Raw genomic sequence first — 24928 nt, 5'->3', positions numbered from 1 at the left:
ATAGCTTTGGGAATTATCAAGCCTTAGGGTTTTCTAGCAATGTGCTTTTTTTGATAGAAAACTTCATCTCCCTCAAATGAGCACATTAGACTCCTTTATATAGTGTTTAGGTGATCACACTTAGAATTCAAACTCACCATCTCATTTCTCTCATATAATGAGCATTAATATAGTTTGTAACAACTATATTTCAAACCATTTGAATCCTATCATCAAATTGTGTAACATCTCTTTTATTACACAATATTATGATCAACCAAAAGAAGTTACAAAAGCAATTAACTTTGTAACTCTTCTCCATGTTATAAAGTGTAGGTTACAATTTTAGGTTAAATAAATTATATGTTACACAATTTATTTACCAAACACCTAATACATATTATTCACATAATAATATATATTACTACATTTTAATCTACATATTATTATATTAAAAATAATATAACAATCCCCCACTAGATTAAAATGTGTGACACACTTGTAACACACTTGTAACATTTATTTAATCAATCAAAATATTATATCAAAATATAACATTCTCCCACTTTGATTGAATAAATACACACTTTTAAAGAAGTCTTGCTTAGGTGAATTAGGTAAAATGTCTTTCGACTTGAATTTTACCTTAGTGTAGTTACCACAAAGTTTGATGAAATTTTGGTTGCCGTAGCATTGAACCACTATTTCTTTAGTACAAACCGGTGATAACACACACACCCTCGCTAATGCTCACTTGAGACCGCGTGTCTCGCTCTTGCACCGTTAATGGCCATGTGCAAAATTCCAATTCATAGACTCTCTAGAGAATACTCCCGATTCTCATAAGAGGCGGCACCACCTCTAGTCCATATAGGTGGAGTTTTAGTATCTCACCACTCGTTAGACACTTCTTAAGCTTAAGTGAGTTTTCTTAAGCTTAAGCTCCATTAAAAAACCTTTTGGTTTTAACCCTCAATTTTACAACATGTACTCATCCATAGATGGGACAATTGAGTACCACATTCACTCTATTGACTTGTTATTACCTATTGAACTTAAGACTAGATTTTTACTAGTGTTAAGATAGGTTACCATCAATGAGCAAAACGCTAAGGGAGTTTAGGTCCCATCCCTCGAAAATTCATGCTTTAATCTTGTACGGAGATTAAGCGATTTGTTATAACCTCTCACTATTGATTCCATGTGAATCATGCATGCCAAAAAATATAGTGTTCACTTTGTGACCACTTTTCTCCTTAAGTACTTAAGCTTTGAAAATTCAATCATAAAAGATTAATTTTCACACAACTCAAATTCTCAATAATTTTGATACCAAACATATCAATATTAAACACTAATTTAGACACCAAACATGTCTAAATTGCACTTTATTTTAAGACATCAAGCATGTCTCAAATTCTCATATTGGAGTGTGCACCCCCACACTTTCACATTTGAATTATCAAGATAATATCTTGATTTTAAAATATAGAAGACCACTTTGTCTCTATAACTCTTTTAATTAATTTCCTTCTTGAAATTATTTTCACTAAATTTTGACACCAAAATATGTCAAAATTTTACATATGCACATAGCCAAATTTGATTTAGAATTTGAATTCAAAATCAAATAAATTAATCAATAATGTCTCAACACATTTTGATTAAATTTGTGGCTCACCCCCACATTTTTACCATAAAGTGTATATAAAATATCACTTTTGTGTATTTTCCTCTTCAAATGACTCTTAAAGGCCACTTTAAAGATACCATTTGACATTTTTAGTTTTCTTAACAAAACTAAAATATCAAACTCACATCACCACTTACAAAATAATGTGATTATTTTTACTCATAATTTTAAGGTTATCTCCTCATTGAGATTATCCCAAAATTATACCAAGGTTAACAAAATTCTCATCAATTTTGTTCACCACTTTGATTATTTAAGATTCAAAATTGCTTCTCCAATTTTGTTATCTTTTCACTATTTTTGAATCCACATTGATTCATTTTATTTTGAGTCCAAAATTGCTCTTCCAATTTATGGCTCATTTCATAAGTTTGGATCCACTTTTGATCCATTTGTTCTTGCTTATGATCACAATGCAAGTCCAATAAAAGTGTAACTCTCATAGTCCACTTTTCCTTATCTCATAATATGAGATGATTATCTCTTATAATCCAATAAAAGATGTAACTTCTCAAAATCCATCTTTTATTATCTCATAAAGTGAGATGTTCACCACCAAATTGAATAAGAATTCAAATCTATTCTTTATTCACAAAATAGATGATAATAATTTTCACATCAATAGTAATAAACACTATTATATTACTATCAACATTATTATCATACTATATAACTCATACATTAATATAATATGTATGTTACTAATCAACATCTTATATGTAACATACACATAATGTCAATATTAAATTTACAAATATATATGTTACATATCTCATATATATAACATATATACTATAATATACATATCATATACACATAATATATATATTAATTACACAACTATATATGTTACATACCTCACACATATATAACATATATACACTTTAATATACATGCATGATATATATTATATACACATAATATATAATATATATAATATCTCATATAAATACATAGAAAATAAGTAGTTTTTACATATTTAATCTCGTAATATATATGTATATTATATTATATCTCATCATATATATAATACACATAACTCATATTCATGCTATATATTATATATCTCATATATACATATAATAACATGATATAAATTTAAATATCATATTATATACTACTATATATATTAATATGATACAAACACATAATCCCATATATGTCACATATATATAACTCATATATATCATATATATTACTATCATATAAAATATAGTAAATCACATAATATACACCACCATGCTCACCCATGAATGGTTTTCACATAAAATCTCTTATCCTTGTGTTCTCACAATCTTGATTTATCTCCTCTTCCATTGAAAAGGGATAAGCTTTTGATTTATCTCCTCTTCCTTGTGAATTTCGGAGCTTTTGGAATGGAGAGAGAGAGAGAGAGAGAGAGAGAGAGAGAGAGAGAGAGAGAGAGAGAGAGAGAGAGAGAGAGAGAGAGAGAGAGAGAGAGAGAGAGAGAGAGAGAGAGAGAGAGTAAAAGAAAACGATAGCGGGGTTTGTAAAAGTATAAAAGTATTGTTGAGAGAAAAATATATGTTGAGAGAGTTAAAGAGAGAGGTTTTTTTAAATTATAAAAGTATTGTTGAGAGAAAAATACATTAAAAGTATACATACTTTATTTCTATTTGAGTGGTATATTAAAAGATTATATTTTACATTTAAGCATGTTAAGTTAAATTTTCCTAATTTTAATTACTTATATTTCAATTGTAATTCTTGATCATGCACATTATTTTAATATTATGCCATTTCGTTCCATGTGTTAAATGAGGTTGTTAATTTGTAAGGGCACGTTGGTTTATATTTACTTTAGGTAAATTAGCCCCTCAAACTAAATAAGTTTATTATTGGGTAAACCGTAAATAGAACCATTAATATTATGGTCATATCATATTTTATGTATATATATAGTGAGAGTATAAGTGGATTGCAATGGATATTATGGCGCAATGGCCAAAAAAATAGAAAAGAAAAGAAAAGATAAAGATCAATAATAATTAAAGACTTCAACTTGTGTGGTTATAAAGCTAACATATAATAAATAATTTATATATTTATTAATTAGTGTATTATTTGTATAATTAAAGATATACCCAATACGTCATGCTTGTTGCATCTTGCATACGTACATTTTACAACAATTATAATTATCAACCAATCTATCCTAATTATTCATAAAGCTCTTCAATAATTACTTTTGATACGAGTATGTATAAATACTAACAAAAAACTACGTGCGAGGCACGTATATTAAATTTTATGTTAGTTTTTCTCTATGTTATTTGAAAATGATACAATTAAAAATTAAAGAAAAAATATTATTAATTATTAAGTGAGATTATAATTATTATGTGTATAGTAAGAATTCACAAATTAATTAACCTTATAATCTTAACTTTAATCAAATAGGGTTCTAGATATATGAACAATAAATAATCACGTAAAAATAAAAAATAATTATTTGAATAAAGAATCTAATATACACAGTTATATATATGAATCCCATTAATCAAAAATGATTATTCAATACATGAACAATAATTTATCACGCTATATGTTTCCCAATAAAGAAATCCACGTACCTCCTCATAGTCAAAAATAAATAATACATGTAATACAGATCTTTGTAATAGAATACCTAAAAGAAACAAAACTTCAGTTACCATAATTGGAAAATGTTTAAGTGAACTAAATAATGACTAAGAAGATCTAAATTAGAAAATGAAAATAACATGTCTATATGAGTATGATTTTTTTACTATATGAGCATGATTGATCTAAGACAAAATAGATAAACCTATAAACATATAAATATACTTAATATTAATTTTGACAAAGAAACAATTCAATTATAAACAATTCTAAATATCAACTTGATAATTTCAACACACTAATTACTCATTAAATAACCATAATGTATACATCATGATAATTTTATTATATTTGATATCAAATGATAGAGATTATTGAGGTATTCAGCCATGGAAACACACTATGATAAAAAAAAAAAATAATGCTCATTAATTGTATATTTCAAAGAAACTCAAATTTTCATGAAATTTCATAATAAGATATAAACAATAAAGTTGTAAATTAAAAAAAAAAAAGTAGCAAAATTTCAGTTAATATAAGAAATAGAACAAATTGAAGATTTATACACTACTGGAATTTGAACTCTTAGAGGCCATTAGCGAAGGGGTGAAACTCGTTAGATCCCCAAGTAAAACACTACCTTAATGGCCTGAACACAAAAATTATAAAAATCAAAATATGAATAAATTAGCATTATCAATAAAAAGAAATTTAAAAGAAAAAGACTTAATAATTACGTGACAAATAATTATTAATTGAATTAACAAGTTAAAATTATAAGATTAATTCAAATTATTGTTCATATATTGATTAAAGTGATTTAATCAAATAGGGTTCATATATTAAATTATTTTTGATTAATGAGATTAATCAATATATGAACAATAATTTGAATTAATCTTATAATCTTAACTTTAATCAAATATCATTTATAAAAGAGACATAAATAATCAAATAGGGTTAGAAATACGGTAATTAAAGAAAATCTAGAACCCTATTTTTTTTATTTAATGGGATTTATTTTATTTTTATTTTATCATATATAAATAAAAAGTGACCCATGATTTCTCATAAACTATTTTATTTTTAATATAAATAAAACGTCACCCATGAATTTCTCATAAACCAAGAATTCTGTTATATAGGCACACTTTATATAGAATGGATATATTATATGAGTGATTATAGTTATATTTATATTGTAACTATAATTATATTTTTTTTATCTATAATAATATGTTATCAATAGGTAAAATTTCTTTTTTTAATTAATTAATTATAATTAATTATTGTTTTTAAATAATTAATTAAATATTTAACAAGACATCTTTTAACAATTAATAATTATAAATAATTTTTATATAAATCCATACTATAATTATTTTAACAGTTAAGCCATTTAATTATAATATTTACAATGATTTTTCTTTTTTATAAAAATTACACTTCTTTTTACATAAATTAGAATTTTCTTTTTGTATAATAAATTTTTAAATAATTAATTATTTTTAAATGATATTAAATTATTTTTTTATAACTAAAAGAATTAAGTATGAGTTTTTCTATTCAAGTTTGAGATTGTTTATTTTTTGGGGGAGCTTGACTTTGTTTTTTGATTCTGGTTTGATTTTTTTTGAGTAAATAACTTCTTATAAAAAAAAATAAAAGAGTTTAGCCTTTTTTTTTTTTTAAAGAAATACATTCAACCTATTTCACTTTTTACTTTTTAAATATTTAAATTAAAAAAAATTAAATAATTAAATGTAATAATTTTAAATTAAAGTTATAAAATTATATGCGTAATTTTAAATTAGTATTTTATTTGAGAAATAAAATCATATTGAAATAATTTTTTTGAATGGTTTTTCTAGTAAAATTTTCTTGGAAGCCTTATGGATTAATATATTTTTTTAAAGAAAATCTTTAAACAATAAAAGACCAAGAGACCTCTTGAGGTGAGGGCCCTTAGAGAACTACTCCCATCTTGAAGACCACTAGTTTTAAAACATTCCAAGAAACTAAGAAGAATCCCATGTATGACATGTGTCTCTGCAGCACACTTAAACTCCATCACATGACTCTCTCCTATCTACAAAGACTAGCTGAGAACCCTAAACACTCTTAGATTGCTATAAATTGCACAACATTAAATGCATTCATTGCAGCCATTTTTAGCTTAGATATATAGAGTAGAACATTGCTATTAGGTATCGGTGGTACTTAGCACTTTCTCGATATGTGTTGCGATTGGCTAACGATAGGGACAGACCCAATTGTTTTAATGCACTAACAAAAATATTACATTTTAAAAAGTTAATTTTTTTTTTAATTTGATAATTATAGACTAAAATAGTAGAAAAGTTCCCACAAAATTAAATAAATCTAGTAAAAATAATTATAATATATGTATAAATATTTTTTAATAATAAAAAGCCCCCACAAAGAAAAATTTCTGGGTCCGTCACTGGCTAGCGATATTCTTTAAAAATTATTATATTAAATTATACGAGATTAGATACTTAATTGGACCAATTGCGATATTAACATATAAGAAGATGCTAGACACTACTGGTACTATATATGTATGCTTAATTTAATTGCAGACAATATAACTAATAAATAATAGTAATAATGTTTGTATATTTTCTGAATTAAAAGATAATAATTAATAAGTTAAGTTGAAGCCTGCTTTGGTTGGTTGTACTCTAGTCTAGTGGTGGTGGGTGCTTCAATTTATGTGTAATTAAGCTTTTGTTTTTCGTTTCTGGTGCTCCTTAAAGACCATCAATAATAATAGACCAAAGAAAAGAAAAGAGAGAGAAATAGAGATGTTGGGTTGGGGTGGGTACCTTTTATTCTGTTGTCTTGGACATTGTTCCCTCCAAATTTATGAAACAAAGAAAAAAAAAAAGAAAGTGTTTTTGAGACACCTTTCAAAATTTCAGTACTAGCTATCTTATCACACGTGTGAACCCACATAGCTACTAGCTAGTGTGAAGAAAATTCAATCTTATTTATTATGGTGATGATGATACATGATGTACATAATATATATGTATAGATATGATATGTGGTGTGCATCATGTATGAGAATGAAATTGATGAGTATGTATAGATTACAGACTATTACTATTAGGCTTGGGCCAAAATAGAAGTTTATATTGTTCATACTCTACAAGGTGTTTCTTTTATTGGCTAAGTTGAGTTCTAAAAGGTTTTCTGACCAATGGGGTAGTAAGAGAGAGATGGGAAATTGAGTTTAAGATGAGAGAATGAGGTGAAGTTGACCTGTTGAGCGTGTGGAAAAAGAAAATGAAGTGAAAGGTATATGCTTTTTTGACCAACATCTTATTATTTTCCACTTTCAACAATACTGCTAAAAAGGGTACATACAATTTTCTTGTTTGGTTTCCATTTTCATGTATGTGATTCATTGTCAAGTGTAGAGTTGTATGTTTTTATAGTAAAAATGGTAGAGGAGGAAAGATATATAGACTTGAATTGAATTACCAATTTACCCATTTGTTTATTTAGTCATGGAAAAAGAAAAGCTTTTGAGACATTTGGGGTGTTGATATTGAATGCCAACTGTTTGATTTTTTGTCAATTCAAATTTTTTGATAAGTAATAAGGAACAAAACAGTGAAACAAGATAAAAAAAGAAGACTGTCAAGATTGAAACTTACCTAGCTGATGTGGTCCTCTTTTCTAAACCTTTTCTTTGAACTGTCTTATTTTGTACTTACTTAGTCTTGTGGAGGGAACATTAACCATTCTTGTATAAAACAATCAGTTGGGAGTTCACCCAACCCTACCAAAAAAAAAAAAAGAAGAAAAAATCCACCAAGTAACTAGGAAAGAGCCAAACAAGTTATACATAAGAAACCAAAAGATCCCCCATGCCTTACAATTTCTCCTTCTAACTTGACCAAAAAAAAAAGAATCCCATCATGAGCTATTCTCTTCTTCTGTGTTTTCTCTACTTCATTATGCTTATGATTATATTCTGCAATCATGGGACACATTCTGGCAGTACAATGTCATTACTAGAAGGTTTCTTTCTTTCTTTCTTAACCTTTCCTTTCCTTTTCACTTCTTCTCTGATAATCTTAATTTCCTTTTGTCTTCTTTTTACAGAAAGTTCTTTGCATTCATTTCTTGATGATAACAACCAGACAACAGCAAAGAAATTTGAGCAGGCCCACTCAAACCATAGAAAGCTTTTGGTTCAGGGTAAAACACATCATGACAAGTTCTTTTTGTTTTGGCCATTTTCATAATTGTGTTTTAACTTTTTGTTCTATGATCTTAAATCAGGTAGTTGTACAAGCAGAGACATAAGCATATCTCAGAGCAGAGATACAACACCTGGAATCCCACAATTCATAGTACAAATAGTCAACACTTGTGTTTGTGGATGTGCTCCTTCAAATATTCATCTCCATTGTGGTTGGTTTGCCTCAGCAAGAATAATTAGCCCAATGATGTTCAAGAGGCTCTCCTATGATGATTGCTTAGTTAATGGTGGAAAGCCTTTGAAAAACAGCCAGATTATCAGATTCACTTACTCTAACTCTTTCATGTACCCTCTTTCATTAAGGTCTGTCAAGCTTTGCTGAGTTAAAATTTCCCACAAATTCAACAGATGAGTGAATAAAATCCCAAGTTTTGAGAATCATTGTCATCTTCTTCCTTTGCCAATGGTGTGATATATTTTCATCTACCTATTTTCTGTGATTATGTTGTAAATTTTCTCTTTGACCTTTGACTCTATAGGTCAAAGAGATATAAGTTCCATTTTCTTTATTTTGTCTTGAGTTAGAAACTGTGGTGAACAAAATTGTCAGTAACATTAGATTTGGAAAATGTCATGTTATGACCATGCACATGCAAAATTGATGATTTTAAATTTTTTTTGATAAGAAAGATCCATAACTTTCAATGACACCTTTTGAATTTTGGTTTTATTTATTAACCATTTATTTACAATTGACAATTATATGCAGCAAGTTTCTGATTTTCCTTTCAATGTGAGGACATTGAAAAAGGTATCATATTTTACAACCAACTATACAAAAGTTCCTATAAACAGAAATCAAAAAGAAAAAACTAACAAAAATTCAAGCATTATCTTCCTCTTGGATTGACAAGCTGTGAAAAAACTGGAATAGTGTGTAAATCATTAGTTATCTGGGCAGCTGGGCTCTCTTTATTCACCTCTTCCTCAATGTTTATTATAGAAGAATCACTATTACTCACATTTCTTTCTACAAAAGCTCTTGCAGCCTCAGGATTTATATTCAATTGAAGTGCATACTCAAGGTTCCATAGAACATCACCCATTGAAGGACGATCCACACTATGATCACTCAAACACTTCTCAGCTGTCTCAGCAAACTTCTTGAAACACTCGATGTTCATCGAGCCTTTAAGATTTGGATCGACGATTTCTTCTAAAGTTCCTCTCTTTTGGCAGTACATAACCCAATCTGCAAGATTGACTTGTTCCTTTGGCAAACTATCATCAAGAGCTGGCCTGGCACATAACACTTCAAAAAGAACAACACCAAAGGAGTAAACATCTGATTTTTCGGTTATTTTTTGCCTGCGAAAGTATTCAGGATCCAAATATCCAAAGCTACCTTTGACCACTGTACTAATGTGAGTATTATTGATACTAAGACCTTGTTTTGATAACCCAAAATCAGAAACTTTTGCTTCCCAATTTTCATCCAACAAAATGTTTGTAGTCTTTACATCTCTATGAATGATAGTGTAATTGACACCAGTATGAAGGTAATGCAATCCTTTTGCTGCACCAATACAAATCTCCAACCTCTTTTGCCATGGTAATGGAGGATTTTCACTCTTAAACAAGTGTTCCCTTAGAGTCCCATTAGACATGTAATCATAAACAAGAATCATCTCACCTGCTTCAGCACAAAAACCAATCAAGGAAACTAAATGCTTGTGCCTCAGCTTTGAAAGCAATTCGATTTCGGTTTGGAACTCCATGAATCCTTGTGAAGAAGTTGGATTTGATCTTTTAATTGCAACTTTGATCACTCCATCTATAGTCCCTTTATAAACTTTTCCAAATCCTCCAACCCCAATAACTCGTGACTCATCAAAATTCTTTGAACCTTGTCTAATCTCAGCAAGCGAAAAGTGTCTACAAAGACTTGCTAGATTAGAAAGAGGGCTGCTATTATTAGTACTCTTACTGGTGAAAGTTGATGAGTACGAACTTCCATAGATTGGCAGCCAATTAGCAGGTCCAGAATCCATTCTTTTATCTTTTGTTCTCTTATGGTGGTACACAAGAAAGCATACAGATGAAACAACGGCGAAACCAGCAGCAGCACCAGCAACACCACCAGCAATACCGCCAATAGCCTCGTAGCGTAATCCCAATGGAGGTGAATTGGTGTCAACCTCTACCTCATCCTCTTGGCGCATCTCAGAAGGCACTGGATTAGGCCCTGCTAAGTTCCCATGTGTGTCATTTACCTTGAAAATCTCTAAGCCATTAAGAATTGCATCCAGATTTTCGGGTTTTGATGACACAGTTGGATGCAGGGCAACCCATAATTTTGCACAACCAATTCTGCTGTCATTGACATAAATAGCATAATCTCTATACACAGGAACTCCTCTTGATCCAGCCCAAGCAATCACATCCACAGAAGGTTGAGCTGTTTGGTTGTTGAGAAATATATCAAATACTCTCTCATTGATCTTTGTTTGCTCAATCTCACAGAAATGGAACCTAACAACATAGGTGAAATATGCATCAACTTCAAAAGTCCAAGTGAGATTGTAGTTTTGATTTGTTTCTGAACTATTTCCCATTGTTCTAGCTGATCTATACACACTCCTTGGAGCAATGTACTCAGGCATATTAGGTGGATAATCAATACTAAGGCTCTTACCAGCTTCTGAGGTTATTCCATAGGCTGATCCAAACATGTAAGGTGAATCATCATACCATGTACGGCTAAGACCTGAGTCACTTGTTGTTGGAATGTACTGTCCACCAACATTAAGCCTATACATAGTTTGAACCAACGAAGACCGAACATCGATTGTTTGGCCTTGTTCGGATCCAACCAGGTTTGCAGGCTCAAATATGTCTGGCATGGGAATTACCTCAATTCCATTGACAAAAGCAAATGAGCCATTTTTCTGTGGAGAGGGTTTGAAGCTGATTGAGAGGTTGCCATTAAGGACAGGAAGAAATGAGAACTCTTTGATTATATAGGCTTGTGTTAAAGCTTCAGCTGTAATTGAGGCACTGAAATTGTTGAGGAGAGTAAAACCATTTGCAATGACAGAGAAAAATGCATCATTTGGATTGAGATCATTGTAAGAAGATGGATAGAAATGAAGCCTTATCCAGAGGCGTTTCTTCGGTTGAACGTTGAAGTTGTACGCGGCTTCTGAGGTGAAAATTCTTGCTGTCATGTAAGGAACTTGAGATGGTAGAGAAGGGTCTTGGTGCATTGCTGTACCGTTTATTGAAACACCCGAAGGTGTTACCAATTTTGAATCCGGTATCCATTTTCTACCATTAATATCTGTGCTTTCGATCTGAGCTCCACACGAAAGGACATAAGATTCGGACACCACAGACGATTCTGATTCCAAGTTTTTGGTTTCAACAAATGCCAAAGATAAGAAGAAGAGGAAGAACACAACACAATATATGGTATTGGTATTGGAGTTCATATCTAAAAGGGAAGAAAACAGAGGAAAACAGAGAAAAACAGAGAAAGAAGAAGGGAAAATGTTTCTCTATTTCTTTTATTAACTAAAAAATGAACAATGGAAATGGATTTTCCATCCAAGGTCTCAGTTAGAGATATTGAATCCATTTGGAATCATCTGAAACAGAAGACAGAACAATAATCACAAGGGATAATAATGGTTTCATATCTAAAGAAAAAAAGCAGAGGAAAACAGAGAAGAAAAGGAAGGAAAACAAAGATTTTTCCATGTAGAATAATAATTGAATTAAGAATATTGGGTACATTTTGAATAATTATCTGTAACAGAAGGTAGGATTGCAGAGGATGAAGATGACATGTTTGTGTTTGTTGGGTATATTATTATTATTTATTTATTTTATTTTTTTTGAGAAATGTGAGTCAATCTAAGTTTGTTGTTTTAAGAATCTAAAGGACGTTAGGATACGAGGTAGTTAGAGACCAACGGTTTTGTAGAGACTAAAATCTAAAATATCCTTATTTTATTTAGTTTATTTATATAATATAAGTAAAGAAGTAAAAATGGGAGAGGATATAGATAGATAGTTCTACCATCCATTATTACCGTTTATTTAGGGGACTCCTTCAAGTTCAAGGGTTTTATGAGAGGGACCATCACAGGTTTATCAATGTTATCCAGATATAAACTAGAGTTAAAAGGGTTTTTTTTTTTTTTTAAAAAAAAAATATCTCTCGATTGAAATTGAGTCAAATATTTGTAGTGAAGGAAAACATAAATTGAGTCATAAATAAATGAAGTAATTGGAATAAGGTAAATATTGCTAGGGCTCGTTTGGTACGCTGTATTAATGTCGTATTGTATTAAATAATAAATAACACTATGTTTGGATTAAGCAATGTATTGTATTAATTATTACGATTAAATTTTTTAATTAATTATCGATCTTTAATTGATTAAGTGCATTTTACCATGTTTTTTTTAAAATAGATTCAAAAAATAATGTTACAATAAATAAGAATTTTAAGAACAAAAAAATATTATTTTTTATTTTAAAAAACAATTCACTTTTTTAATATTTTTTCTTCCCTTTATCTCATAATATTTTTCTCATCATTACTTCACATTATTTTCTCTATCATCTCTCTCTCTCATCATTTCTCAAATTATTTTCTCTCTCATTACTCTCTCTCTCCTTATTTTCTATCTCACCACTTTTTCTTTCATCACTTTCTCTCTCATCAAGGTTAGGTCTGAGTCTGGAACGGGGATTGGGGTCCAAGTTTCGTGATCGGGATCGAGATTTGGGTTTGAGTTTACGTTCGGTGTTCGGGTGCGAGTCCGGAGTCTTATTCTGAAACCGGGGCTGAGGACCATGTTCAGGTTTGTGAGTGGGTCAGGGGTCCGGTCTGGGTAGAGAGCCGAGAGCCGAAGGCTGGGGTCCACTTCTGGGTCTAGGGCCGGGATTCAAGTTTGAATTGAGTCTTGTTTATATTAGGGTCTCAAAATATTGTAGTATTTTTTAAAAAATAAAATAAAAATGAAACTATTTTCAAAAAATATTAATTAAAAGTGACTTGTATTTTAAAATTTTTAAATATTATTTTTTTATTCAGTTTTTTAAAACATAATTTTAAAAATAAAAAACAGAAAGCAATGTGAAACATGCTCAAAATTGGGATAATTTTATAAATACATAAAAATAATAAAAAAAATTACAAAAATACGGTTTTAAGAAATTTTAAATATTTTTTACGCATTTTTTAATTTTATTTACACCAAATACGATTTTTTTATGTTGTATTCATGTTAATTTTTTGTTATCTGTATGTTATTTTTTGTTGTTGTTTTGATGTTATTTAGATGTTATTTTTATGTTATCTTTATGTAATTTTTTTTGTTGTTTTTGTGTTATTTTTACGAGAAACCGTAAAAACATAAAAAAAAAATTATTAAACGTAAAAATATAATTTTCTTAAAAAAAAAATAATACCTTATATAATTATAGTATTATACACTCAAAATTTTTGCAATTAATCATTATTCAAAAAAAAAAAAAAAAGTGGTACCAAATATATATTTTGACAAAATATAATAAATTGTATGATTTATCTACTCACAAAGAAAAAAAAAATATTAATATCTGTATTTCATATCCCCAGCCAGTTATGGCGTTAAACTTTATCTGCAATACCTCAATCTTAGCTCAACAACAACGTATACTTAAGCTATATTACTATTCTATACTTTTTCTTCTTATTTTTACTCTCTTTTGTTCAACCTTTTCCTAATCTTTTTTTTTTTTTTTTGATTCAGTGAGACTAGGCCTCAAGAGCAAGTACTTAGCTCTAAAAAATGTACAACACCTGGTCAAGACTATTGGAATTCCTTCAATTACGTCTTCTCCACATGAATCCCTCCAAAATGGAAACTGGGTCAAGCTCATTTGTGGTGCAAGCTTTGAGGTACTAACTATATAACTATAATGCCTACAACCCATTTGACAAAAAGCTCCAATTATGTTTTCTATTGCTTTAAAGTTTCTAACTTTTTCTGTATCTTTCTCTAGGATGTGGTTGATATCAGAAATCTTTCTCTTGTTTACACTCTTGCTGGAGGTGAGTACATAATATGAACATCATATATGTGTGTGTGTGTGTTTTTTTTTTGGATAGTGAAGAAATGATATAAATCATTCTGTTGTTGCAGTTGATTGTATAGATTGTGCTGCTGATGCATCAGTTGTGAGTGCTGTGAATGAAGGAATTGAAGTAGCTAGAAAGATTGTTCCTCTTAGAAAACCTTGGGTGATGATTAGTGTTAATGATGATGAAGATCTTCATTTTCGTAAGGCTGGTAAGAGTGTAATAATATTTAGCTGTGTTCATATTGGTATTTTCCAGCATGAATTTTTGGATGTTACCTATGAAAGAGCCAGGTTTTGAATAAAGTAGTTGATTGATTTTATTTAGAGCTCAAGTTATTTGCAATCTGCCATGTTAACAGAATTTGATCCGGAGGATTGCCCTGTTGACTGTTCCAAACCTTGTGAGAAGGTTTGTCCTGCTAATGCAATATCATTGGAAGATAGAAAAACATCACAACAATCCCAAGGCACGAATGCTCATGTCGGATTCAAGGTTTTCTGCACCTAAATAATTGTTTTCATTATAGAAAATACTCATCTTGAATGCCCCTTTTAAGATTTATGATCAAACATACAGGGTGGAGTTCTAACCGAAAGATGTTATGGATGTGGCCGTTGCATTCCAGTTTGTCCATATGATAAAATAAGTAATTGTTATATTACTTTGCCATAGTTCCCTACAATACATAGAATTCTAGCATAATATAATGCATGAAATTGTAATGAGTTTACACATTCTGTATAAGGTGCTGTTACATATATAAGGGATGTTGCTGCAACTGCTGAACTAATTAAAAGAGATGATGTTGATGCTTTGGAGATACATACCAGTGGAAGGTATGATTTATTGAGGGTGTGTATGTATGATGTTATTTATGTACTTTTGTTGGGTTTATTATGAAAACTTTTGTGCTTACCTCTCTGTAGGCAGACCTCTCCATTTAAAGAACTCTGGGATGGTTTGGAAGATTCAATCAGATTTCTCAAACTAGTTGCGGTGAGTGTAAAACTATCCTTGTTTGGTTAAATGTAATTGTTCATAGGGACTTTAACACTCATCAAGTTTGGTTATTCTTCTTCTTTTTTCAGGTTAGCTTGCCTGATATTGGGGAGACAACCATAGCTTCAATGAATACAATGTATTCTATTATGGAGCCACATCTACATTGCCCGAATCTGTGGCAAGTGCGTCCTCAACTGCTTGGAACATAGTACTATTACTCGAAACGCAACCAAAAATAGCTTATTTGAAAATCTATCTATTTAGCTATATGGTGATGTGAATTGCAGTTGGATGGCCGCCCAATGAGTGGAGATATTGGTCGAGGCGCCACAAGGGAAACAATTGCATTTGCTCTTCGCATGGCTGCTACCTCAGAAAGGCCTAGCGGTTTGAGTGAAATTCTCCTATGTTTTCTCGAGATTTAACTCTAGTCCTGCTCGCAGCTATTGCATCGTTTCCTTGGCATTTTGCAGGTTTCCTTCAGTTGGCAGGGGGCACTAATGCTCACACAGTTGATGGATTAAAAAAAGCTGGACTTTTTCAAAAACCGTCGTCTCTTTTTGGTATGATTAGATTATCCTTCTGATTTTCCTTTACTTCTTTCACATTGAAGATTACTGTTTATCTGACTATCTTATCTTGTTTTCTTTCAAGATAACTCAAGTGATGAAAACATGAATGAGGCTGGACCACCTAACTCTATGCAACCTTCAGTTGTTGCTGGTGTTGCTTATGGCGGCTATGCACGAAAGGTCGGTTTGATCTTATTGCTTTCATTTTCCTATTAATATGCTTAGATTTGAGTTACAATGTCCACAGCTTTGTTCAGATTGTTGGGAGAATCTTAAGTAGAATGCAATCTCAACAAGGTGGTGCTCATATAGAGGAACATCCAGACCATCTACTTCAAGCACTTAAAGAAGCCCTTTCTTTAGTTGGAACTGTCAAATATTATGATTCCTCCCAACAACTTACAAGATAGGTTTTATTTCTTCTATTAATATAGTCATCAACTACAATGGTCAAGATACATGCGCTGGAATATCCACCAACTATGTAAGCTCATTATCAATCATAAATACATGTTTCATTAGTCAAAGATTAGTACTATTGTTGCAAAAACATTGTATATGTGCTAGAAATACACTTGAAACGACATATAATAAATTTCTAATATCCCTAGCAAGAAAAACCCTTTCGTTTGAAAAAATTAGTGATAGGCATCATCTTAAATAACACTACGAAATGTTATAATGTCATTGATACAATTAAATATCGTGTCACTTTAGTTACTTTTTAGAATGACGATTTGCCTACAAACTAATATGAGTGTTTTTCTTTGTTCTCACTCGCACGCTCTTCAAGAAAACTTCACAAGAGATTACCCTTTCTAAAATTACTCAAAGTGAAACACACTTAATTTTAAAGTTCTCAAGTGATGGGATACCATAAACAAGATGTACCTTGTTGATATAAGTGTACTTATTAACCCATTTAAGTTCTCTTCAACTATGCAGTCTCATACTTATACAGTCACATAATTATTACATTTGACCTTTCTTCAGACGATGTGGGACTTTGACTGTCGTAATCACCCCTCTTTGGGGGTCCGATGTCCTTGTCAACCACACTTCTGCCTAAGTCAAGACTATGATACCAAATTGTAAAGGCCTAACTTCTAGGAACGTCACATGTGCTTTCATAAACAAATGTATAATACTAAGCCCAACTTTAGATTATTAAAATGTGTTTAATTTAAAATTTGATAGTTAATGCAAATAAATTATACATTTATTTAAAACATTAACTTTATAACTCTATTACTGAGGATCCCCATTTAAAATCAAATACTTTTATTTACATAAAAAATGTTTTAATAAAATATTGATTTGGACACAGCAGAGGCTTGAAAATCGATTCCCAACTACTAACTCAAACCCATAGACACCAGTTGCCTTGCTCTTCAACTCATGGTTAAACAGAATTACTCTCACTCATACATGCACTATAGAGCACACGTGAGTCACAAAAACTCAGCAAAAAAAGCATTAGAATACTCAAACAATGCATATAGAAGCAATCTAAATAATTCGATATAATCATAAGATAGCAATAAACTCATTATCAATTTACAAATTAATATTCACATATGTTAAACAATTCACTATATTCACCAAATAATATATTAACATTAAATCATGTAATTGTTGCTTAATGAGGCAATATTAAGATAACCAATTATCGTTTGTTACCTATTAAGATAACCAGTTATCCATTGTTGTCTAATTAGACAACTATATATAAATATATCCTACAACGAATTTATAAAATAAAAATTATATCACTTATATGGTAATTTCATATCATAGGACATGGTACATCATTCAGTTTTCTTACCTGTATATTCAAATGACTGTGGTAGCCGATCCGAGTGGAATAAAATTCGGTGGTCGATAGCCTAACTCACATTAGCAATAACAAAGATAAATGTTACCTACTATGTGTTTCTAGATAGCTAGCACACCGGCCATTACAAAGGCCCATTTACTAAGTCCATAGGTCAACTGCCCGGCCTATCCGTCAAGGATGGGTCCGGTTTCATGATCACTTTTCAATAACAAATTAAGACATCGAGTCTCATATCAACAATCAACACTTAACAGAAAAAACGGTGTTAACTCAAGAAGAATAACCTCAGGGGCCATCGGGAAAACAGAATACAAAGGGGCATCCGAATCACTTACTGTCCCAAAAGTCGACCCACATGGCACTCCTCTGACAGGATCCTGAGAAATCAGGTGGTTTGTCCCCTTGTGTTAGACCTTGGAAAGACTCACAGCAAAAAGGAAATCACCTTTTTGGACGAACACCCACTATTCTGACATTCATTATTCCCCACGATGGCTCACCAACTTGTCATTGTCAACGGTACGACCATGTACAAAAGGCAGCTCAATCCAAATTGGGTCTCACCTACTCGATCCAATAACTCAAATTACATTGTATTTTACTCTGTTAGTGGGTCTTTTGTACCAAAAAGTACCCTAGTGTGTTTGGATTAGTCCAGCCCATCAACAATTTGACTATAAATATGATATTATCCCTCATGCAAAGGATTAGAATTTCTAGTGTCCAAAAACGAGAAATATCATGTATACACCATAGCCAAGAGCTTAATAACAGTAACTTGTGGACTAAAACGCATTAATGCTCAACCTCGTAAAAATGTGTCTTATTTTCTTCTTAATCATACTTTTTTTAGCTTAATATTTATTAAATTTAGTTTTTAAAAATCTCAGTAAACATTACCTAAACACATTAATTGGTAATTAAATTTAAAATCTAAACTTTTCCTATCGATAAACACGATGAAAATAACTTAAAAATATCAAAATACGTAAATCGAAAAACCTTAGAATTCCCTTACTGGAAATCCAAATTTACAAACTAAAACCTCAAAATTACAGACCAACCGAATACCATTGCCTATTCTCTTGCAAAGAAGACACTTATTTTAAATGAGTTTCGTATTTGGTGGGAGGGGCTTCTTATAAATTTTGTTGCTTAATTTTGTGTGCCTCTCTTTTTATATGTTGAAAAACTTATTAAGCTTTGTGCATGTTAATGAATTATCTCCATTTCCTTTAAAAAAAAAGTAGAAGAAAATAATTAACTAATGTTGCCCACGTGGATGTACACATGGCGCCACTTGGATTTGCAACATCACCGTAGATATGATCCGACGACGCAGATCGAGCGAATTCGTGTGGAATCTAAAGAAAAAGTGTGGGAAACTGATAACGGTCACGTTCCCTCCAGATATCAACAAAAGCGAGGTCCACGTCATCACGCGCCACTAATCAACCAACCAAAATAAGCCACGTGTCATAAGTGTTTAAAATATATATATTTTTTTTTTGACATGAAATGAAAGATAAGTGTTTAAAATATGATTGCTTCCAAGGAATTCTTTTCTTCTTCGACTTTCCTAATTTGAAACGGAGTAGAATTCATTGTCTTCTCCACAAAACTCCATCAAATTCTTTCCGTTTTCTAGGGTTTCAAGCAGAATCAGCAATTTCAATGGAGGTTTCCGGGTTCCTTCCTCGACGCGTGTCTTGCTTTTCCGGCGTTGCTACTACCGCCGTTCAATCCTCCAATCCGTCGGTTAGGGTTCCGGATCATCGAGTTTCTGGAGTTTCGTTCGGACTCAGAAGCACTCCCTCGGTTTTAAAGAGTGGGTTTTGCGATTTGGGTCATTTGGAGTATTATTCCAAAGCTACAATTAGGTGTGGTGGTGGTGAGAAGAAGAAGAAGAAGAAGGATAAGAAGGACAAGGTTAAGGAAAAGGGCTATGGTGTACGAACCATTGAGAAGAAATTGAACTTGCTTGAGGCGTTGTCCATCTCCAACAACTTCAACGCTTCTTCTGATATGGATCATCAAGTTCAGAACAACTTGATTTCGGTATGACTATCTATGTTATTGATTTTTAATCTTCTCTTGAAATTGTCCTGTTTTATTGATTTATTGTATATATTATTGACTTAATTAGGAATTGAACACTTTATTTGGGTTTAGATTGAAGTAAATTGCTTAGTTAATTAAGACAATTTATTGGTGATTCATATAATTCAGATATAGAATAATGTATGTTTGATTATACTACTTCAGATTAGCAATTCAACACTTTATTGGGTTTAGATTGAAGTAAATTGGTTAGAGGCTGATGATGAGTTTTATGCTCAATTTGCAGGAAGCTGCAAATGGATTGCTTACCCAACTTGAACAGCTAAAAGCAGAGGAGAAGGAATTGAAGAGAAAGAGGAAAGAAGTGAAAGCCAAGCTAAAAGCTGAACGAATGGCAAGCATGATGGATAGTGAATCATCATCATCATCATCATCAAGTGACAGCGAATGTGATGAGGTGGTTGACATGAACCAACTGAGGAATGAACCTATTTCTCAGCTAGTCCAAGATAATGACTTGCCACCAATGCCTGAAGACTCACTGAAACTGCTGTTATCCCTTTCGAGTTCAGTAACTACAAATTCAACCGATGCTTTGATTCGCAAAGGCGTAAGCGAACTTGGCAGGCCAAGCACTAGTAGCTGTGGCAGTATTGGGAAGGTGGTGGAGGTTTGCATGGGGAATAAGTGCAAGAAGTCAGGAAGTGCAGCTTTAGTCGAAGAATTCGAGAGAGTGATGGGCGCTGAGGGAGCTGTTGTGGGGTGCAAATGCATGGGCAAATGCAAATCTGGTCCTAATGTTAGAGTTGTTAACAGGGCTGCTGATGAATCTGTTAGAAGTGTAGCCAATCCTCTCTGTATTGGAGTTGGTTTGGAGGATGTAAATCATATTGTGGCTAATTTATTTAGAGATGAGACCAATGATTTGGGGTTGGCTGCATCAGTTTAGACTGTAGAACTAGATGAATGTGAATAGAGAAATAGATGTTTCCTTCAAAAACTTCAAGAAATTTTTTTATTTTAGATTTGCTAGTGTAGTTACAATATGCAAACTTTGGCCCTTGTTTTTTTTTTTAATATCAACAAGAAATAATTGGAACTTAATGCATGTGCATAGCTAGTTTCAGCAAAATTTTAGATCTGCTATGACTTTGTAATTGCATTATCAATCTCAAAATTAATATGAGTGGATGAAGTACATGTTAGATTTATTACATTATTAGCATCACATAATCAATATCACAATCAAGCTCCTATTGACATCCTTGGACTTTTAAAGTGGTTTCTCTAGTGGTTTTTATGTGAGTTGTTATACGATTTTTTGTTGCGATTTAGGTTGCGTTGCAATATGGATTTCTATACGATTTTTTGTTGCGATTTAGGTTGCGTTGCAATATGGATTTCTATGTAGAATTTTGTAAAAATGTAAAAAAAACTGTTTTAAAGTGTAATAATGAAAAAACCTTTAAATATTAATTACACAATAAATACACATATATCCATGATTGGGCATTCTACCTCCTTCAATGATCTTGATCTATTCTTGATACAAATCTGTTCAATGTTCAAACACTACGACAATTGCAAAAGCAAGAGAGGATCTAATTGAAAGCAAATTTCTACCGAATACCACCGTGAACTTTATGTTTCTTCATACCTCCAAAAACACATTATATCCCTTTCTTGGAGCAAATTGGGCATGTTTGGGATTAGTATTGTAAAATCGTGTATGTTGTAATGGCTCGATTTATATTTATTCGTGCTTTTCAAAAAACAGATTGTGTTGTGCTGTGTCATAAAAAATATGGGGCGTGTTGTGTCGTGCCAACATTTTTAAAGGGTAGGCCCGACACGACTCGTAGGTCCAGTATTTTCATGCCATGCTCGGATTTGTGTTGTGCTTTGCTTGTATCAGCCTGTTTTCTTAAACAGGCCCACCTATTTTCATATTCGAACTTAAATTCGTGCTTTACTTTTCATATTTTTTTTTTAACAATTACTAAAGTATATATATATATGTATATTTTATAACTTTTTAACAATGTAAATAGTGATAATCATATAAAAAAATTGTGATTAGAATTTGAATATTTACTTATAAATACTTAATTTTTGTATCACATTCTATAAATAAATTAAATTTTAATATTTTATATTTTAATAATTTTAATTATAGAATTATAATATTTAGTATTACATTTAAGTTTTATTATTATTTTAACTTATTTATAATCGATAAATACATATCTTATAATTATTATTAATAAATTATAAGATTTTTTGTATGCCGTATCGTGCTTTTTGAGCTTTTCGCGTGTCATACTTTTCAGGCTAGTCTATTCGTGCTTACGTGTTGTGCCTTTCGTGCTTCTCATGCGTATCATGCTTAAGGATATATTTTTCGTGTCATGTCGTGATAATTTGTAGTATCGTATCGTGTTGTGTCCAAGCCTGTATTTTTTCGTGCGTAGTCGTGCTCGTGTCTTTCGGGCTCGTGCCGTGTCAAAAAACCCAACCCGTATTTACAACACTATTTGGAATATTTATACTAATTATGGATTATGTATGTTTTTTATGCACTAGGTTAAATCATTTGATCATATTTGTAACATAAGTATTAAAAAGAAATTACACGAAGTATGAGAAGATTTAAAGACTTTACTTTTTTATGGTATTTTTTTAATCCATTTAGGTTGTGAGCTTTTACAAATATTTATATTTTTATGGTTTAAAATAGGGAATTTTATAAAATATTGAATTTTGAGTAAAAGTTTATAATTTTATTGTCACATGAATTTTTTTTTGCAAAAATACTGTCTTTTATAAAACAATCATAAAACAAGAAAACAGAACAATTAAAACAACAGTGAAACAACTAAAAAATAACCATAGAACAACTATAAAAACTTAATACAGTATACAGTATTAAACTTACACGAAAAAAAAAATTGCCCCACAGTAAAAAATGTAAAAAAAATTATAAATTTCAGTATGTGGTGTAAAAACTCATTTAAAATAATATATTTTATATTTTTATATTCCCATATTTTTTTTTGTCCAATTATATTTATACCTTTTTTCCTTTTTGTCCGTACATTCGACAATTTTGAAATCGTTAGTTGCTCTATTTCCTCTGTCGTCGTCTTTTTCTATGGGAACACGATCAGAACCAAGTCCTTGTTGAAGACATCTAATCGTCAAAATTGACATAGTAATTGAAGAGATTTAGAAACCAGAAGATATCAGAGAGAAAAGAACAATGATGGTGGAACAAGTGACGAAAGTTTTCTTAGGATTCTTGAGATATCGACCTCAAGGATTCTCTTTTAGATCAAAGTAGAATAGCTTATGCTCCACTTGCAAAGTCTTGCATAGTAGCTCGACGTCATTCCCTTTTATTGATCCTTTTTTATTTATTTTTTTAGGATCTACTTTATTGGAAAATTAAGAGATACCAACACAAGAAGGAAGATGTATATCTTTCAATTAATATTTTTTTTTTTTGTGTATCCTAAAAACATGCCAAGATAATTTAAGAAAACTAGACAATAATCTTATACTTGGCACCATGATTAAACGGATCCAGTGTTTCAAGAAACCCATCTTACAGAGCATGGCCTCCAAAAATGGTCATTCGATTCTATCATAAGCCTTGCTCATATTAAGCTTAAGAGTCATAAATCCTCTTACATATTCTCTTCCTTTTCAAATAATGGAACACCTCGAAAGAGACCATATATTTATGAAAAATCCCTAAATATTAAAGCCTAAAATATTCATCTCAACCCATTCAATCTGACCCAACCCATTTCCTATATTGTTACATTAAGTAGGATTGCGTTGTACACTAAAAAATGTGAATAGTTTATAACTTTTCCAAACTGCAATTATTGGTTTAGCATATTAAAATACCTCTAATGGAGTCTATGTGCATCTCTAAATTATAAATTTATATATATTTATGATTATAATAAACTAAATTATAATATTATCATTACTATAATTAGAATCTCAACAATTTATAGTTCAACTAGAACTATTTTTCTTCACAATACACTAGTACACCTAAGTTACAATTATTTTTTCTTACAACATAATTGTATCAAATTGGTCAATAATATCCCTTTGAATCGGTATCTTAAATCGTTAAGTTTGCTCACTTTGAAAAAAAAATATATATATATATTGTTTTGAAGAGATCTATTCCCTTTTGTGTTGGTCTCTCTTAATTTTCCAATAAAGTGGATTCAAAAAAATAAATAAAAAAGGCTCAATAAATTAGAACAATAACAAAAGATGGCGTAATGTTAAAGTCTACCCCCCACATGACCAAACTTCACTCAACAAACATGAAAAGATGGCTTCAATTCAATCCTATAAATTTATGTACAAAATACAAGGCTTATTACATCTATTTTTTCTCATCATTATTATTATTGTTTAAATTTTAATGTTATCTTAGTAGATATGGTTGACTAATCATAATCATGATACTTATGCTATTGTTTATTCAGAGATTGTTTTAGTACGGCATCTGGAAATTTTTTGGGTGTCCAAATATGACTAATTAGAGCTCACCCTAACTGACTAGTAAACTACTTGAGTTGAGTGAGAACAAAAACACAATACAATAATAATAATATTCTTCTTCTTCTTCTTCTTTTGTTTTCTTCTTTAGCTTTTCAAAAATGGGTTTCAGTAAAATTAGCAAATATGTACTGAATGGTACCAACCAAACCAAATACTTTTCTTTCAAAAAGGTCTCCTACTTTTAGTGACTGAAATTTCTTCTTATTGTAGATTGACC

General features: G+C 30.9%; 4 protein-coding genes across 5 annotated transcripts; 3 read left to right on the top strand and 1 right to left on the bottom strand.

The window, feature by feature from the left end:
• The first annotated feature begins 7616 nt into the window (after window positions 1-7616).
• Window positions 7617-12356, top strand: LOC115723075 (protein TAPETUM DETERMINANT 1). The gene is made up of 3 exons (XM_030652484.2): window positions 7617-8329; window positions 8414-8509; window positions 8594-12356. The coding sequence occupies exons 1-3, from the start codon at window positions 8227-8229 to the stop codon at window positions 8893-8895; spliced, it is 501 nt and encodes a 166-aa protein (XP_030508344.2). The 5' UTR covers window positions 7617-8226; the 3' UTR covers window positions 8896-12356.
• On the bottom strand, window positions 9213-12004 carry LOC115723498 (receptor-like protein kinase ANXUR1). The gene has a single exon (XM_030652995.2). The coding sequence runs from the start codon at window positions 12002-12004 to the stop codon at window positions 9404-9406; it is 2601 nt and encodes an 866-aa protein (XP_030508855.2). The 3' UTR covers window positions 9213-9403.
• Window positions 12357-14075: 1719 nt separating the features above from the next.
• Window positions 14076-16843, top strand: LOC115722531 (uncharacterized). 2 transcript variants are annotated; one of them, XM_030651765.2, is made up of 13 exons: window positions 14076-14218; window positions 14318-14466; window positions 14571-14619; window positions 14711-14857; window positions 15008-15141; window positions 15226-15295; window positions 15395-15485; window positions 15576-15645; window positions 15738-15833; window positions 15939-16038; window positions 16125-16214; window positions 16306-16403; window positions 16471-16843. In XM_030651765.2, the coding sequence occupies exons 1-13, from the start codon at window positions 14170-14172 to the stop codon at window positions 16501-16503; spliced, it is 1176 nt and encodes a 391-aa protein (XP_030507625.2). In that variant the 5' UTR covers window positions 14076-14169; the 3' UTR covers window positions 16504-16843. The 2 variants fall into 2 exon arrangements, with proteins under 2 accessions (XP_030507625.2, XP_030507624.2); XM_030651764.2 differs by having other exon boundaries at window positions 14077-14218; window positions 16481-16843.
• Window positions 16844-19518: 2675 nt separating this feature from the next.
• On the top strand, window positions 19519-21121 carry LOC115722532 (diacylglycerol O-acyltransferase 3-1). Its single transcript, XM_030651766.2, has 2 exons — window positions 19519-20118; window positions 20408-21121. Exons 1-2 carry the CDS (start codon window positions 19579-19581, stop codon window positions 21068-21070), a joined length of 1203 nt encoding a protein of 400 aa, XP_030507626.2. The 5' UTR covers window positions 19519-19578; the 3' UTR covers window positions 21071-21121.
• The last annotated feature ends 3807 nt before the right edge of the window (window positions 21122-24928 follow it).

This window comes from Cannabis sativa, chromosome 9 (assembly GCF_029168945.1).
Source record: "Cannabis sativa cultivar Pink pepper isolate KNU-18-1 chromosome 9, ASM2916894v1, whole genome shotgun sequence".
In the NCBI taxonomy this organism is placed as follows: Eukaryota; Viridiplantae; Streptophyta; class Magnoliopsida; order Rosales; family Cannabaceae; genus Cannabis; species Cannabis sativa.
The sequence above is the reverse complement of the archived record's forward strand: the minus strand, read 5'-3'. Positions and strand labels throughout refer to the sequence as shown.

Coding starts and splice junctions, on each gene's coding strand:
- LOC115723075 (XM_030652484.2), top strand. CDS start 8,227: ATGAGCTATTCTCTTCTTCTGTGTTTTCTCTACTTCATTATGCTTATG. Junction 8,330..8,413: donor TACAATGTCATTACTAGAAG/GTTTCTTTCTTT, acceptor TTCTTTTTACAG/AAAGTTCTTTGCATTCATTT. Junction 8,510..8,593: donor TAGAAAGCTTTTGGTTCAGG/GTAAAACACATC, acceptor ATCTTAAATCAG/GTAGTTGTACAAGCAGAGAC.
- LOC115723498 (XM_030652995.2), bottom strand. CDS start 12,004: ATGAACTCCAATACCAATACCATATATTGTGTTGTGTTCTTCCTCTTC.
- LOC115722531 (XM_030651764.2), top strand. CDS start 14,170: ATGGCGTTAAACTTTATCTGCAATACCTCAATCTTAGCTCAACAACAA. Junction 15,486..15,575: donor GAGATACATACCAGTGGAAG/GTATGATTTATT, acceptor ACCTCTCTGTAG/GCAGACCTCTCCATTTAAAG. Junction 15,646..15,737: donor GATTTCTCAAACTAGTTGCG/GTGAGTGTAAAA, acceptor TTCTTTTTTCAG/GTTAGCTTGCCTGATATTGG.
- LOC115722532 (XM_030651766.2), top strand. CDS start 19,579: ATGAAAGATAAGTGTTTAAAATATGATTGCTTCCAAGGAATTCTTTTC. Junction 20,119..20,407: donor TTCAGAACAACTTGATTTCG/GTATGACTATCT, acceptor CTCAATTTGCAG/GAAGCTGCAAATGGATTGCT.